We start from the raw sequence: 13956 nt of genomic DNA, 5'->3' as shown, positions 1-13956 counted from the left end.
TATATATATATATATATACATACATACATACATACATACATACATACATATCTTTTCTTTCAGGATACTAGTGGAAATTTGAGATCTTTTATATGGCACTTGAACTGTTACTCCTTAGCACTGAACATATCTCTTTATTTTACAACTTGCTCTAAATTAAGTTGGACCAATCAACCAGCTTCTCTATACTTCTCATCCTGATAAAGTTGCAGAATAGTATCAAACATGAGACTACCCACTATCTCACTTTTGTCCAATACATGATCTATATGTGGTAGTGTTTTGCGTATTAATATTATCACATCACACCATGATTTATCAGCACCTTCCTCTTTACTAGTGGAGGCAGAGTTATCAGTGCCTTTGAAATTATCCAGACTTGTAAACCAATTTAAAAAACTCACCCTTAGGGTTTTTTGTTTTGTTCTGTTCTCTTTTTCTTTAGAGCCACTTTCAGTATCAAATGTCTTAGGATGTATACTCGATGGAAGCAAAACCACTGAAATTTATACAAAAATTATTATATATATAATCAATGGATCAGGAAGTAGGAAGGCAGGTCCTACAGGTTGACAGTTCCAGCAGACAAATATGCAGTCAGGCAAGACCAGCAGGTAAGAAGGTAAGCTGGTGATGGCTCCCATATCAATAGGCATTAGAGCAGGTAATTGCCTCAAGTCCAAACAACTGAACGTTGAAGGATGAACCAGATGGAAAATCTAGAGCCAGTAAAAAGTAAATAATCTATACCTTGGTGTATAATATATTGAAATTAGGCCATACCCCCAAGGAAAAATCCTTTCTGTTAACTGACTGCTCATAGCAGAACTCATCATAGTCAGTTACATTGTATTAGATATCATTATGGGGTATCTCGTTTGCCAAACCTCTGAGCATCCTGGCCAAGATAAGCTAACCTTCACTATCACATATGGTATTGCAATTTCCAATATTTTGAGAAAATGCCATACCGTTTTCTACAGTGGTTGCACCATTTTATAGTCCCACCAGCTGTATAGAGGGGTCCCAGTCTCCCCACATCTTGCTTGCATTTGTTGTTGAGAAATTTTACATATACGATCATGTATGAACATGAGGAATATTGGTGTATACTAAAAAATAATTTAGTGATGCCTTTGGTAATTTTGGTATGAAGGTTATGTTCATTTCATAAAATGTATTCAGGAGCTTTACTTCCTTTATTAGTGTTAACTCGTCTCTGAATGATAGAATTCACCAGTAAAGCCTCTGGGTGGGACTAGGTTCTTTTTTGTTGTTGTTGAGAGGTTTTTGTTTTGTTTTGTTTTTTATAACCTGGTCATTTTCTTCCTTTGTTAAAGGTCTGTTCAAGTTTTCTACTTGTCTGTTTTAGTTTAGATGGGTATTGTTTCTTTAGAAATCTGTCCATTTCTTATAGATTTTCAAATTTTTTGAAGTATTATTTTCTGCCATGTATGTTAATCCTAAATTGTTGTCTGCTGCTGTTGGTTCTCAGTCCATAGAACTTCCTTTGGTACTTTTTTGTTATTACAAACACCTTTAATTTCTGTTTATCTGGACATTTTCTAATTTCTTTGTTCCTGTGGGACAGTTTTTGCTTGGTATTGATTCTTGGTTGGATTTTTTGTTTTGTTTTGTTTTGTTTTTGTTATGCCACATGCCCTATGGTTCCTGATAAGAAATCAGAGCTTAATCTTTGTTGGGTAACTTTTAGTTTTTCTTAAGCCAGTATCCAGGTTTGCTCCTTGTCTTTGATTTTTAGACAATTTGCTTATATGTCTTTGTGATTTTCTTCTGAGTTTTGTCCTGTGTGTGGTTAATTCAGCTTCTTGAGTCCCTATCTTCTTGTCAGTAGCTTTCATGTTTTTAGTGAAATTTTCTTCCAACAACCTTTTGGCAGTTTTGTTGTTTTTTTTCCCCCTATACATTGTTTCTTTCTGTCCCAAAATTCCCATCTCCCAAAAGTCATCCCTCTTCATTATTTCTCACATAAATGTTAGGCTTTCTTCATATTTTTTTCCTTATTATATTTAATTGATCTTCCAGCATACTAATACTGAGTGGTTTAAGTTTACTAGTCTGGACTTCTACTGATTCAAAGCTAACCCTTTATCCTTTCAATGTATTAATGCATTTCTGAAATCTTAGTATTAATCTCCTGTATTTCTACTTGAAGATTTAGTTTTTTTCCTCCAGTCTTTAAGCTCTTTTATTGATGTACCCAGTAGTGTTTTCCAAAATTCTTACTTTCTTTGACCTTTTTCTCAGTATATTTAAGGTATCTAGTCATCATCTTTTGACTTCTTTTTTCAGATAATTCTAATACTTTTTCTTCCTCAAAAATTGTATCTGGTTCTGAATACTATTCACTTGTTTGAGCCATTCTGTGTTTTTTCTCTATGTGAACAGAAATTGTGTGTTTCTTCTGAAATATTGTGATTTCATTGTATTTGTATTTAATTGATTATTGTATGTAGGTGTTTTCACATGTACTTGCCACCTGCCTCCTGGTGTGTGTGAATAGAGAATGGAAATGTGTATACAGTTCTCTCTTCACTATTCACTCTTCACTATTTGGCTAATGATGGCTGTTGTCTTTAACTGGGTGTAAAGTGGCTGGTCTTCTTTCTTGCTTAGTGGATAGGGCCACAGAGTGAATGTCTGTGGCTAGGCTGTATGGGTACAGTTGCTTTCCTCCATTGGGTGACACAGGAAGAAAATAAAACACACATGAGAAAAACAAAACAAGCAATCTAACAACTCCAAAAAAGAGAAAACAATACAGAAGAAAAAGGAAAACATAAGACAAACTAAAACAAAACAAAACATAACAGACAGCAGCTAGGAAAAAAAATAACCAAAAAGAGAAGGGGGGAAAGATAAAATAAAATAAAACCCAGAAGATAAATTAAAAAGAAACAAAAAGGACTAAAAACAATTTGGATAAAATTTAGATCAGGGATGAAGAAAAGAGGAAAATACCATAGAGTAGTAAAGAAAAATCAAGCACAAATCTAAGCACAAAAAAAAAAAAAAAAAAAAAAGGGGGGGTGGACAAGAAAGGAAATGAAGAAAAAAAGAGAGAGAAAGAAAGAGGAAGAAAGGAGAGGAAGCATGGCAAAGAGAAAAGAAAAAAAATGAGATGGAAAGGAAAGAAAGGAAGGAGAAAAAGAACAAACAAACAAACAAACAAAAACAATGAAAGGACAACCAGGGCAATTTCCCAGACCCAGAGAGGAGAAAACTCTGGTGGGCTACTACCAGGCAAGGAACTCATGTGGTAGGTGGGCAAGGGATGAAACTGTGGGATTCCCTGCCCTAGAAGGAGTTTGTATAGACCTAGGTGTTGTCTGCCTTGGTCACCCAATACAGGAATCTCTCATGGAGACCAACAAACATCTGAAATCAAGGTCTTTCTGGCTCAGAGGAAGCTAAGGGCAAACAGGCATGAGAGTTCTCACTTAGCCCAACTCTGGCAAGCACCGGCTCTGCAAGTCTGGAGCTAGGCTCACCTGAATTCAGCACCCAGGGTTGGTGCAGATAGTCCCCAACTCTTAATGATGTGGCTCACAACTTTGTGGCTCTGACAGCCTGTAGAGCTGGACCTTCACTGGGGTTGGACCAGGTGTGGGAGCTGGCCAGGCCTCTGGTCACTATGGGAATGTGGGAAACAAGAAAAATGTTCTCACCCTTTTTGCTGCAAATCACTAGTATACATCTGTGCTGCCAGTAAATCCGCCATCTACTTCCATAGCCACCAGCAAAATATCAAATTGGCCTCACTGCACTGCTTCTGACTGTTTGACACAGTTTACCTGTCTATATCCCTTTTTTTTTAAACCAAGTTTTTCAGCTTCTTCTCCTAATAGGTGCTAGTCTGAGGCTGACAAAGACTGACTCTGCAGGTCTGGGCTTGGGTCATCTAAATTCAGGCTCTGGGGTATGTGCAAATAACACCTAAGTCACAGTGATGTGACTCATAACTATGGTTCACCACTGTTTGACTTCAGCCACCCAGAGAAAAGGACCTTCACTGACGGTGGATAAGGATGGGAATGTTTCTGGTCACTAGGGGAATGTAGTGAACAAGACAAAGTTCAGCCTTTCTTATCACTAATCATCAGTATGCCTCAGTGCTGCCAAACCCCTGTCTACTTTCAAAACTATTCACAAAAGTACAATGTTGCCATGCTGCATCTGGCTGGCCAACACTGTTCACCCATGTATTCCTTTTTTTGCCATGTCTATTCAGTTTCTTCTCATGGTAATATCACAATTAGTCATGATAACAATTACTATTCAATAATAAGAATCTTATCCCCATCTCTTTTCACCAGACCTGTCTAGACAAGATGACAAGTATCTAGTGAGGATTCTACCTTTCCCCACATAGTCTGAAACTAAATTCCCTCCAGAAAACTTGTAAGCCAATTACTTCACGCTGTTATAAACCACCACCATTTTAGGTATCCACTGTCTTAAGTTTCCCATCCCTATCAACCCTGTATACAGAGGGATAGGACTGATACTTGATGTGAAGACTCCTTCCCTCTCAGTTGGTAATTTTGAGCTACTATATCCATAAGTATGGGCCAAGTTCATCAAATTGTTGCAATTTACATTTGTTTCCTTTATCTGAAATTTTATTTTTTAATCTTCCTCTAGTAGCATCTATGGACTTTAATTTTCCATGAACTTTGTAGTTTAACATTTTTGTCTTTGATCTAGTTCAAGTTAGTTTTTATTTTAAGATATATAAGTGAGGTATGAATCCTGTTTCATTTTTCTGCAAATGGATATCTAGTTTTGCCAGCACCCTTCATTAAAGACACATTTTTTTTTCAACATGTAACACATTTAAGTCCTTTGTTAGAAATTGGCCGTCCATAAGTGGGTAGATTTCTCTCTGGATTCTCAATTCTGTTTCACTGGCCTACATGTCTTTTGTTGTACCAGTACCAGGGTATTTTGAGTACCATGAATGTATTGTTGATTCTGAGGTCAAGAAGTGTGAGTTCTCCTACTTTATTGTTCTTCAGTAATGCTTTTAGCTTTCTAGGACCTCTTCCCTTTCCATATATAGGTAGATATCAGTTTTTCCATTTATTTTTAGAAGGTGTTTTTGAAATTTGAATTAGGATTAGATTATATCGATGATCACTTTGGGTAGTGATTAATAGTTTTACAATGTTTAGTCTTCATATTCCTGAATATGTTATTCAATTTACATAGGTCTATTTCAGTTTCTTGCTGTAGTGTTTTGTAGTTTTTCTGTGTATAAGTGCTTTATATCCCTTATTATTCCTAGGTTACTTTTTTGTCGGGGGATTTGTTGTTGTTGTTTTTCTCCTTTTGGGAGCTATTTCAAATTTTATTATCTTCCTGGTTTTCTTCTCAGAGGTCTCTGAAAATGTTCAGGATGTTCCAACTGATTTATTATATGTTGACCTCATATTCTGCCACTTTGCTGAAGCCATCTATTAGTTCCATTAACTTTCTTGTAGAGTCTCTGGGATTTTCAATGTATAAGATCATGACATCTGTGAATAGGGATAGTTTACTTATTCATTTCCAATCTGGATGCCCTTTATTTCACTTAGTTATCTTATTGCTTTACTAGGACATTTAGTATAATGTTGAATAAAAGTAATGATAAAAGGGCCTCCTTGTCTAGGTCTTATTTTCTAGGGGAATATTTTCAGTCTCTCTCCATTGAGCATAATGTTGGCTGTTGATTTTGTGTATTTTGGCTTAATTATATTGAGGATTTTCTTTTCTATTCCTATTTTTTTCTGAGCATTTTATCAGGAAAAGGTGTTAGATTTTGTCAAATGCCTCTTTTTTATTAGTTGAGATGATCATGTAGTTGTAGTTCTTTTCTTTCTTTTTTATTTTTTAAATTAATGTGGTGAATTATGGTGATTGATTCTATAATGCTGAGGCATCTTTGTATCCTGATAATGAATCCCTTTTGATCATGATTTTTGGTATGTTGCTAAACTCTGTTGGATAAAACTTTGCTGAGAATATGTGTGTCTGTAGTCATGATGGACAAGGATATCTGGTAATATAGTGGTTACGAATCAGGCTGTGAACTGCAAGGTCAGCAGTTTGAAACTACCAGCTGTTCTGCGGGAGAAAGATGAGGCTTTCTGCTCCCGTAAAGATTTGCAGCCTCGGAAACCCTGTACAGGGTCGCTATGAGTCAGAACCAACTCCACAGCACATAACAACAACAACAACAAGTCATGATGGATATTGGTTTATAATTTTCTTGTTTAGTTGTTGTTTTGATATCAGGGTTGTATGTCATGTTTTGGATGCTATATTGTTATCTAGCCATATCTCTTAGAGTACTAATTATTATTATTTATTTTGATGAAACAGACAAGAGTTGCCTATATCTTTTGAAATCTCATTTATGTATGATTGATATTTAAAGGGTTTTTAGATTATTGTTGTCGTAAAATGCCATCGGGTTGATTCTGACTCATAGCAACCATGTTTTCCAAGGAACAGCTGGTGAGTTTGAACTGCCAACCTTGCAACTCAGACTGACCTTACAGTCCAGCACATTATCCTGCAGCGCCACATTATCCTAAGATTAGAAAACATAAATTTACATTTTGATAATAACAATTGGCAAATTTATTATAAATTTTCTGTTTCACTGTAAACACATACCAAACTAGCTACCAATTGAAGATATTAAAAAAAAAAAAAAAAAAAAAAAAACAAGACAGAGAAAAAAAAACGTACACATTGCCAGCATAAGCTGAAGAAAAGTCAGAATATAAATCTTTTTTGCCTATCTACAGTGCATAGTGGCTTATACATAAATACATCTATAATAACTAGACATTGAATGTTTGATTAACTCAATGGAAATCCAGTCTGTACTTCAACAGAGGAAAAGAATAGGATAAGTGAGTTAAATCAAATGAAACTGCTGCAAATAGTCTATGGTGAGAAGAGATTGTTCTTTCAAGAAAACAGGAATTAATATGAATAGAGGTAATTTTCTAGGATAGTTATATAATGCCACATTGACTATCAATACAGAATTGAGATTGAAGATCCCTAAGAGTTTTTTTTTTATTAAGTTAAGAAGATATAGAGGTGAATCATTTATCAATTTATAGCCAAAGTGAGCAATGTCCTTCTGTATCAAATGAATTCAAAGAAACACAGTCTTAGTGCGTGGTGATGGGACTTATATGTAATCCTAAATTATTGTTCGTGATAAATGCGATTGAATAGATTTCAACTCATACAGATCCTGTATTGTGTTTCTGAGGTTGTAAATCTTTGCAGGATTGAATGCCTCATCTTTCTCCAGAGGAGCTGCTAATGAACTCACACCACCAACCTTGTAGTTAGCAGTTCAGTGTTTATTGCACAGAGCCACTGTGTTAGAAAAGAATGCTGAAAGAAACACAAAACACTTAAATGAGATGAGCAAAGAATAAGCATGATTACCAGGTCATCAAATTCTTAAGCTTCTAGTTATTTTAAGCTTCTATGTACTTGAGTTGGTGTTTAAATTTCACCATATTTTGATGACCAAAATGGCATGTAGACAGCTTTAAGTTTTATAAATAGGATAGCCATCATAATTACCTCAACATTAAGAAATGCAAGATAGAAACATAGTTCTTGATAGAATTTCCATACTTGAAAAAAAAAAGAAACAATTTTTCTGGATCTCTAAGACTTGAGATTTTTTCAGTTTAATGTTTCTGCATATACTACTTGCCACTAGCTATACAGACAAATCCTGAATAGGTGTTTCAAATCCAACTGTAAATACTAACCATAATATTTCACTTTAACAGAAGATTAGGCAGTAAACATAGTGAAATATTGAGGATATGAGGGCAAGTTTTAAATTTACTTTAATCCAACATATTTATTTTATAAGTTGATTTACCTACATTGCCACAGAGCACTTATAAACTTATTGTTGTTGTTAAGTGCCGTTGAGTTGATTCCGATCCATATCGACCCTGTGTAAGGTTTCCAAGGAACAGCTGGTGAGCTTGAACCACCGACCTTGCAGTTCAAATTACTTTGCAGTCTGACGCATTAGCCCATAGCACCACACCAGGACTTACTAGGAGATAAATTCAAGTTTATACAAATTTGAAAAACTATTCTCACTCTCTTAACCCCTTATCAGATTAGATACTCAGCATCCCAAAGAAATGAATGTCAGCATATCTGAGGAGCATTTCCATTCTGAAAATCATGCAGAGCAAACTCTACGTAAAATGGAGAACTACTTGAAAGAGAAAAAACTATGCGATGTGCTACTGATTGCAGGACACCTCCGAATACCAGCCCATCGGTAAGTATACTTTGTAACCAGAATATTTGGTGTATATAACAAGTATTAATGATAGAGGTCAGCATTTTATTCTTTGATTAGCAGCAATAATTATAGCATGGATTACAATTAGGAACACTGGGGGGTGGATTTTTTTTCCCTATATTAAAATATAATAGCATTTCTGATCTAATTCAATGTTCAATATTTAGAAGACCTAAGCTTTGGAGAGTTTGGTAAAGAAAAAATAGTGTGGAAAAACCCTCTAAAAGAAACTCAGTTTACTTCATTGATTTTCCTAACTAAACTGCACTTTTACATACTGTGAATGTTTTATTCAGAAAACTGCCTCACCAGTCTTACAGACATACTGAATGCATTTCATACTTTTCAGTGATATTATGAATGCAGTTAAGTTCCTCTGAAATATTTTTTCCAGGTTGGTTCTCAGTGCAGTGTCTGATTATTTTGCTGCAATGTTTACTCATGATGTACTTGAAGCCAAACAAAAAGAGATCAAGATGGAAGGAGTGGATCCAAATGCACTTAATTCATTGGTGCAATATGCTTACACTGGTAAGCATTGAATATGCCTTAACTGATTAAATCCTCACAATATGATTAATTTCACTTTACAGTTTAGGAAACTGAAATATAATCCAGTTAAGCAGCTTTTTAAGGTACTAAGATGCATAATCAAGAATTAAACCTATTAGTATAATAGAGCATTGGACAAATAACATATGAGGTGAAACAATTTGACCATAAGAGCAGAAAGCTATTTTAACAGTGTGGGCACATTCTTGATAGAAAAAAAAAAAAAATGAAGTGTTAATAGGATGAATCGGGCTGCTAATCTCAAGGTGTCAGCAGTTTGAAACTACCAGCTGCTTTGCAGGAGAAAGATGAGGTTTTCTGTTCCCATAAAGATTTACAGCCTTGGAAACCTGTGCAGGGTCACTTACTCCACGGTACTTAACAATAACAACAACAATTCTACATAAGACTTAGTTTCTTCAATATCATTCTTTGGAATAACAAAGTCATATTTTATGACCTTGAAATCACAAGATGTGATTCAAACTATAAAATAAAGGTGACAGGATGTATTTGGGAGTAAAAACAAATTTTGAATTTTTCCCTCAGGAACATTACACCCACTGCTCACTTATCAACATATTTAGGTTTCAAAGCCCAAATTGGTATATGGTAATTGTCATTATGCATAATTGGAGGATGACCACATCAGATCACAATATGAAGAATGAATACATTGTTACTTAACTGTCAAATAACATTATCAAATGACTGCCAAATTACATCTTTATCTTTGCAGGAACATAAAGCCTCATTTTTCTCCCATTAAGCAGCTGCTGGGCTCAAACTGCTGACTTTGTGGTTAGTAGTCCAATACTTATCCTACAGAGCCACCTCCTGTTAGCTGCATGTTCAGTGGTTCAAACCCACCAGCTACTCCTTGGAAACGCTATATAGGGCCACTGTGAGTCAGAATGAACTCCATGACACTTAACAACAACAACATAGACAAAAACTTACCTCCTGGAGTTTTCTACTGCAGTGGTCTTCAGATATATTTGTTTGTATTGTATTTTAAATAATTTCATAAAACCCTGTGTTTAGTTACATTTCCATTAATGTTAAATTTTTTAATGTAACTTTAAATATTCATAAAAGTTATACTTTTCAACATTATCAACAAAAGATAATGGTATCTTTTGAAGTGCACTGTTGAATTTCCATTTTCAATATATACAATGGATTATAAACACTGTAACAATTTTATATTAGGCATGATCATTTAAAACTCTATGAACATGATAGCTCCTCAAAAGTTAAAACATGCACTTAGTTCATAATCCAGGAATTCCATTTCTAGGTATGTACTCAATACAATTGAAAGTATATGTCCACAAAAAAATGTATATATATGTATTTCTCACAGCATCGGTCATATGTCCTCTAAGTGTAACTGATTAATGGGTTCACAAAATCTGATAAATCCATATGGTGGGATATCATGATATAGTAGCCATACGTAGAAATAAAGTACTTACACATTTTAGAATATTTATGAAATTGGACAACATTATGCTAAATAAGAGAGTCACAAAATGCAACTAATTGCATGTTTTCATTTATATGAAACACCCAGAATACGTATATTGTTAATATTAGAAGATCATTAGTCATTTTGTATGTGTGGGGTGCTTAGGGGAAATACAGAGGAACTGCTAATAGGCAGTACATTTCTATTTGGGGTAATGAAAATATTCTGTAATTTAAGAAAAACGTACAATTTGAACAATTTTGTGAATTTACTAGGAAAACACTGAATACAAGTAAAATGTGTATAGTTTGTGAATTATATCTGTGAAAAGGGAGATAAAGAGAATAGGAGGAGAGGAATTGATATCAGTGTGTATACTTAGACATGGATTAATATGCACAATTTTTTAAAAAATGTTTTCTTGTGAATTATGTGATAGTTTACATGGGAGAACATTAGTTTTACATTCATCCTATCCTATATCATTTCATTGCCATGGTTACAATTCCCTCCATGCATCATCAACCAACCAAAGGGTGTACCCTGCAAGCCTGGCCCCCGGTCGTCAGCACACAGCCCCTCTCCCTCTCTGGGTCCAAAGTCCCCAGCTGCTCCATTTCTTCACATCATCGTCTCTGCCTCCATCTCTGGCATCACTGCTTCTCTGAGTAGGGTCCCACTCTCCACTCTTCTCCCTTGATGGTCCCAGGGACCTCCACTCCTAGACTGCAAAGTAAATCACTCCTCTCCTTGCTACAAAATGTCTGCCTTTACATTCCCAAGCCTCACAATCAGTTCTGATAACAATTATTCACCATTGTATCACAAGAGACTTATCTGTATTCCCTTTCATCAGCCCCACCTAGACAGATTGGATACTACTCAGGGGAGATATTCTACCTTCCTCTGAGTGCTCTAGATCTAGGTTCCCTATTGAAACTTGTAAGCCAGTCACTTTTTGCCTTTGTATTCCCCCCGCTTTGGGTAGCCAATGTCCAAGTTGCCCATCCCTGTCTGCTCTGTGTATGGAGGGGGTGGAAATGATCCTTGCTATAAAAACTTGCTCCCTTCTTTAAGCTACTGCATCCATAGGTGTAGATCAAGTTCATCAAATTGTACCAGCTTCCTATGTTTTTCCTCTTCTTTCTTCTTCTGGTTGAGCTCTGATCATTCAGTCATTGAAGCCAGGTCAAGTGGGTATTATCTGCACGTGTGGGTGTTCTTGTGCATGTGCCCTTTCTTCTTATCAGCTGGACACTTCACTCTCCATTCTAGTCCTCTGTGGCTATGTCACTGACTCTGGGCCCAAGAGTCCCCAGGTCTTGCCACACTGCTGGCCAACCAGGTCCCCACCCAGGTTCACAGGAGTCTATTGAGCATTCTAGGGCTTAGCTCACAGCTTCATTGCTGTTTTTCCTTCACTTCCCCTAATCAGTGATGAACGTGGTTACCAACCAGAGCGTGCATTCCCATTGAGTCTTAGTATTAGAAAGGGGTTTGCTCTGAGGGGACCTGACCACTTGCCTTGATGTCTCCTGGGTGAACAACTTGCTTGTTCTTGTAGTAATCAATCAGTCTGCCTATGTTGTTTTGTGTTTTTCCTATCAGTCTTTCTTTCAAGCCACTCCAGGCTGGTCTGCCCATCCTTTCAAGTGGAAATTTCCTACCTCTGAAGAGTCTGGATGTTGTTCAAGATTCCACCTATGGTCTTATGTAATGCAGAGGCTCCTCAGGAAGCCTCCTTCATTGGAGACGTTGTAGCCCCATTTTAGGTGTTCCAATCAGTTATAGGCAGAAGACGTACTTACAAGCTTTCTATGGTGATATTTCTGACTATTTCTTTCTCTCCCCCTCCAGTGTCTATTTTATAATGGTATGCAAGGGAAACCAAGATTCAAAAGGCAGCCAATCATCTTAACATTATTTCCCCCCTTTTACCAATTCCAGCCATGTCTCAATGTCTGTATCCCAGAGCCCTGTTGTTCCAAGGTTGTGCATACATCATTATTTACCTCTGTCCCACTTAGCCCATGCAAACCTGCCTAATTGTTCTCTCGTCCACTTTGTTCTTCCATTCCTCTCCCCTTTCTTATATATTGCCCCCCTCCCCAGCACTCAAACTATCCTGTATCTATTCCCTGCCCTGTGCTCCACCTTCTTTTATATTGCCCCCTCCCTAGCACCCAAACTATCCTGTGTCTATTCCCTGCTCTGTGCTCCAACTTCCCCTCCTTCCCTCCACAACATCCCAGCAACCAGCAAAGAATTCGCCACCCCACCCCACCCTTTAGTAAGGGTTCCTTTTTTTAAGTCTTTTACATTAGTGGTCCTATGCAGCATTTCTCTTTTTGTAACGCATTAATTTCACTCAACATAATGTCCTCAAGGTTCATCCATGTTTATGCACAAATATTTATTTCAAATTTTCCCCTATGCCAAGCCCCACAACATAGCATAGTAAGATTCTGTATCAGTAATGAGCCTGTCTTTTCTTCCAAAAATCTGCACTAAGAAACCCTATACTGGGTAGCTATGAGTTGAAACTGACTAGATGGCACTTAACAAGATTCTGTGTAGATGGTGGTATTACTTTATATTATAAGATAAATGAAAGATAATTGTGGAAAGGTTCGTTGAGGAAAAAAAAAAGTCTTATGACACCAGTTTATGAATACATGTTTTAGAAAGTTTTAAGTGTGAATTGAGAGATAGTTTACATGGGAGAACACTGGTTTTACACTTATCGTTTCATTGCAATGAGTACAATATCTTCCATGCATCATCTTTCAATAGTATTTACTTATATTCCCTCTGTTTTGTTTTGATATTTTGTGGGAGAGGTACACAAAAACACTCAGGAGTATATAATCATTTAAACAACCAAAGGGCACACACTGCAGGTCTGCCTCCTTGCTGCAAGCACACAACCTTTCTCTTTTCGTGAGTCTAGAGTCCTCAGCTGCTCTATAATTCCATGTACTTATCTCTGATATTGCTGCTTCTCTGGATAGGGTCCCACATTCCGCTCCTGCTCTTCTCTCTTGATGGTACTAGGGTCCTCTGTTCCTTGACTGTAAGATTAATTACTCCCCCCCCACCCCCGTTTTGTTACAGAACTTCTACCTTTACAGTTGTGACAGTTGCAATTAGTCATGATAACAATTATTCACTACTTGAATCAAGAATCTTATCCCCATCTCCTTTCACCATACTTGTCTAGACAAGATGAAAACTAGTCAAGTGAGGAATCTACCTTCCCTTGCACACTCTGAAACTAAACTCCTCTTGAAAACTTGTAAGCCAATCACTTCGTGCCGTTATAGCCCCACTCCCTTTTTATGTAGCTATTGTCTAAGTTGCCCATCCCTATCAACCCTGTATACAGAGCGGATAGGATGGATACTTGATCTGAAAACTCCTTCCCTTTCAGTAGGTATTTTGAGCTACTCCATAAGTATGTAGAACACGGTCAGCATTTCTCAAGCTGGGGGAACTGAAGAAAAAATTCAAGCCTTGACTTTCGTTATTGAAAGATTCACTGGGAAAATTATTGAATGATGCA

The 13956-nt window shown here is 36.6% G+C and overlaps 1 protein-coding gene across 1 annotated transcript in view; it reads left to right on the top strand.

Moving 5' to 3' along the window:
• The window catches only part of KLHL4 (kelch-like family member 4), a 153449-nt gene that overhangs the window by 33582 nt on the left and 105911 nt on the right, over positions 1-13956 (top strand). Inside the window, exons 2-3 of the mRNA XM_006871307.1 lie at positions 8180-8347; positions 8766-8902. Coding sequence (XP_006871369.1) covers positions 8180-8347; positions 8766-8902 — 305 coding nt within the window. The remainder of the gene's footprint in view (positions 1-8179; positions 8348-8765; positions 8903-13956) is intronic.

This window comes from Chrysochloris asiatica, unplaced genomic scaffold (assembly GCF_000296735.1).
Source record: "Chrysochloris asiatica unplaced genomic scaffold, ChrAsi1.0 scaffold00167, whole genome shotgun sequence".
Lineage (NCBI taxonomy): Eukaryota > Metazoa > Chordata > Mammalia > Afrosoricida > Chrysochloridae > Chrysochloris > Chrysochloris asiatica.
The sequence above is the reverse complement of the archived record's forward strand: the minus strand, read 5'-3'. Positions and strand labels throughout refer to the sequence as shown.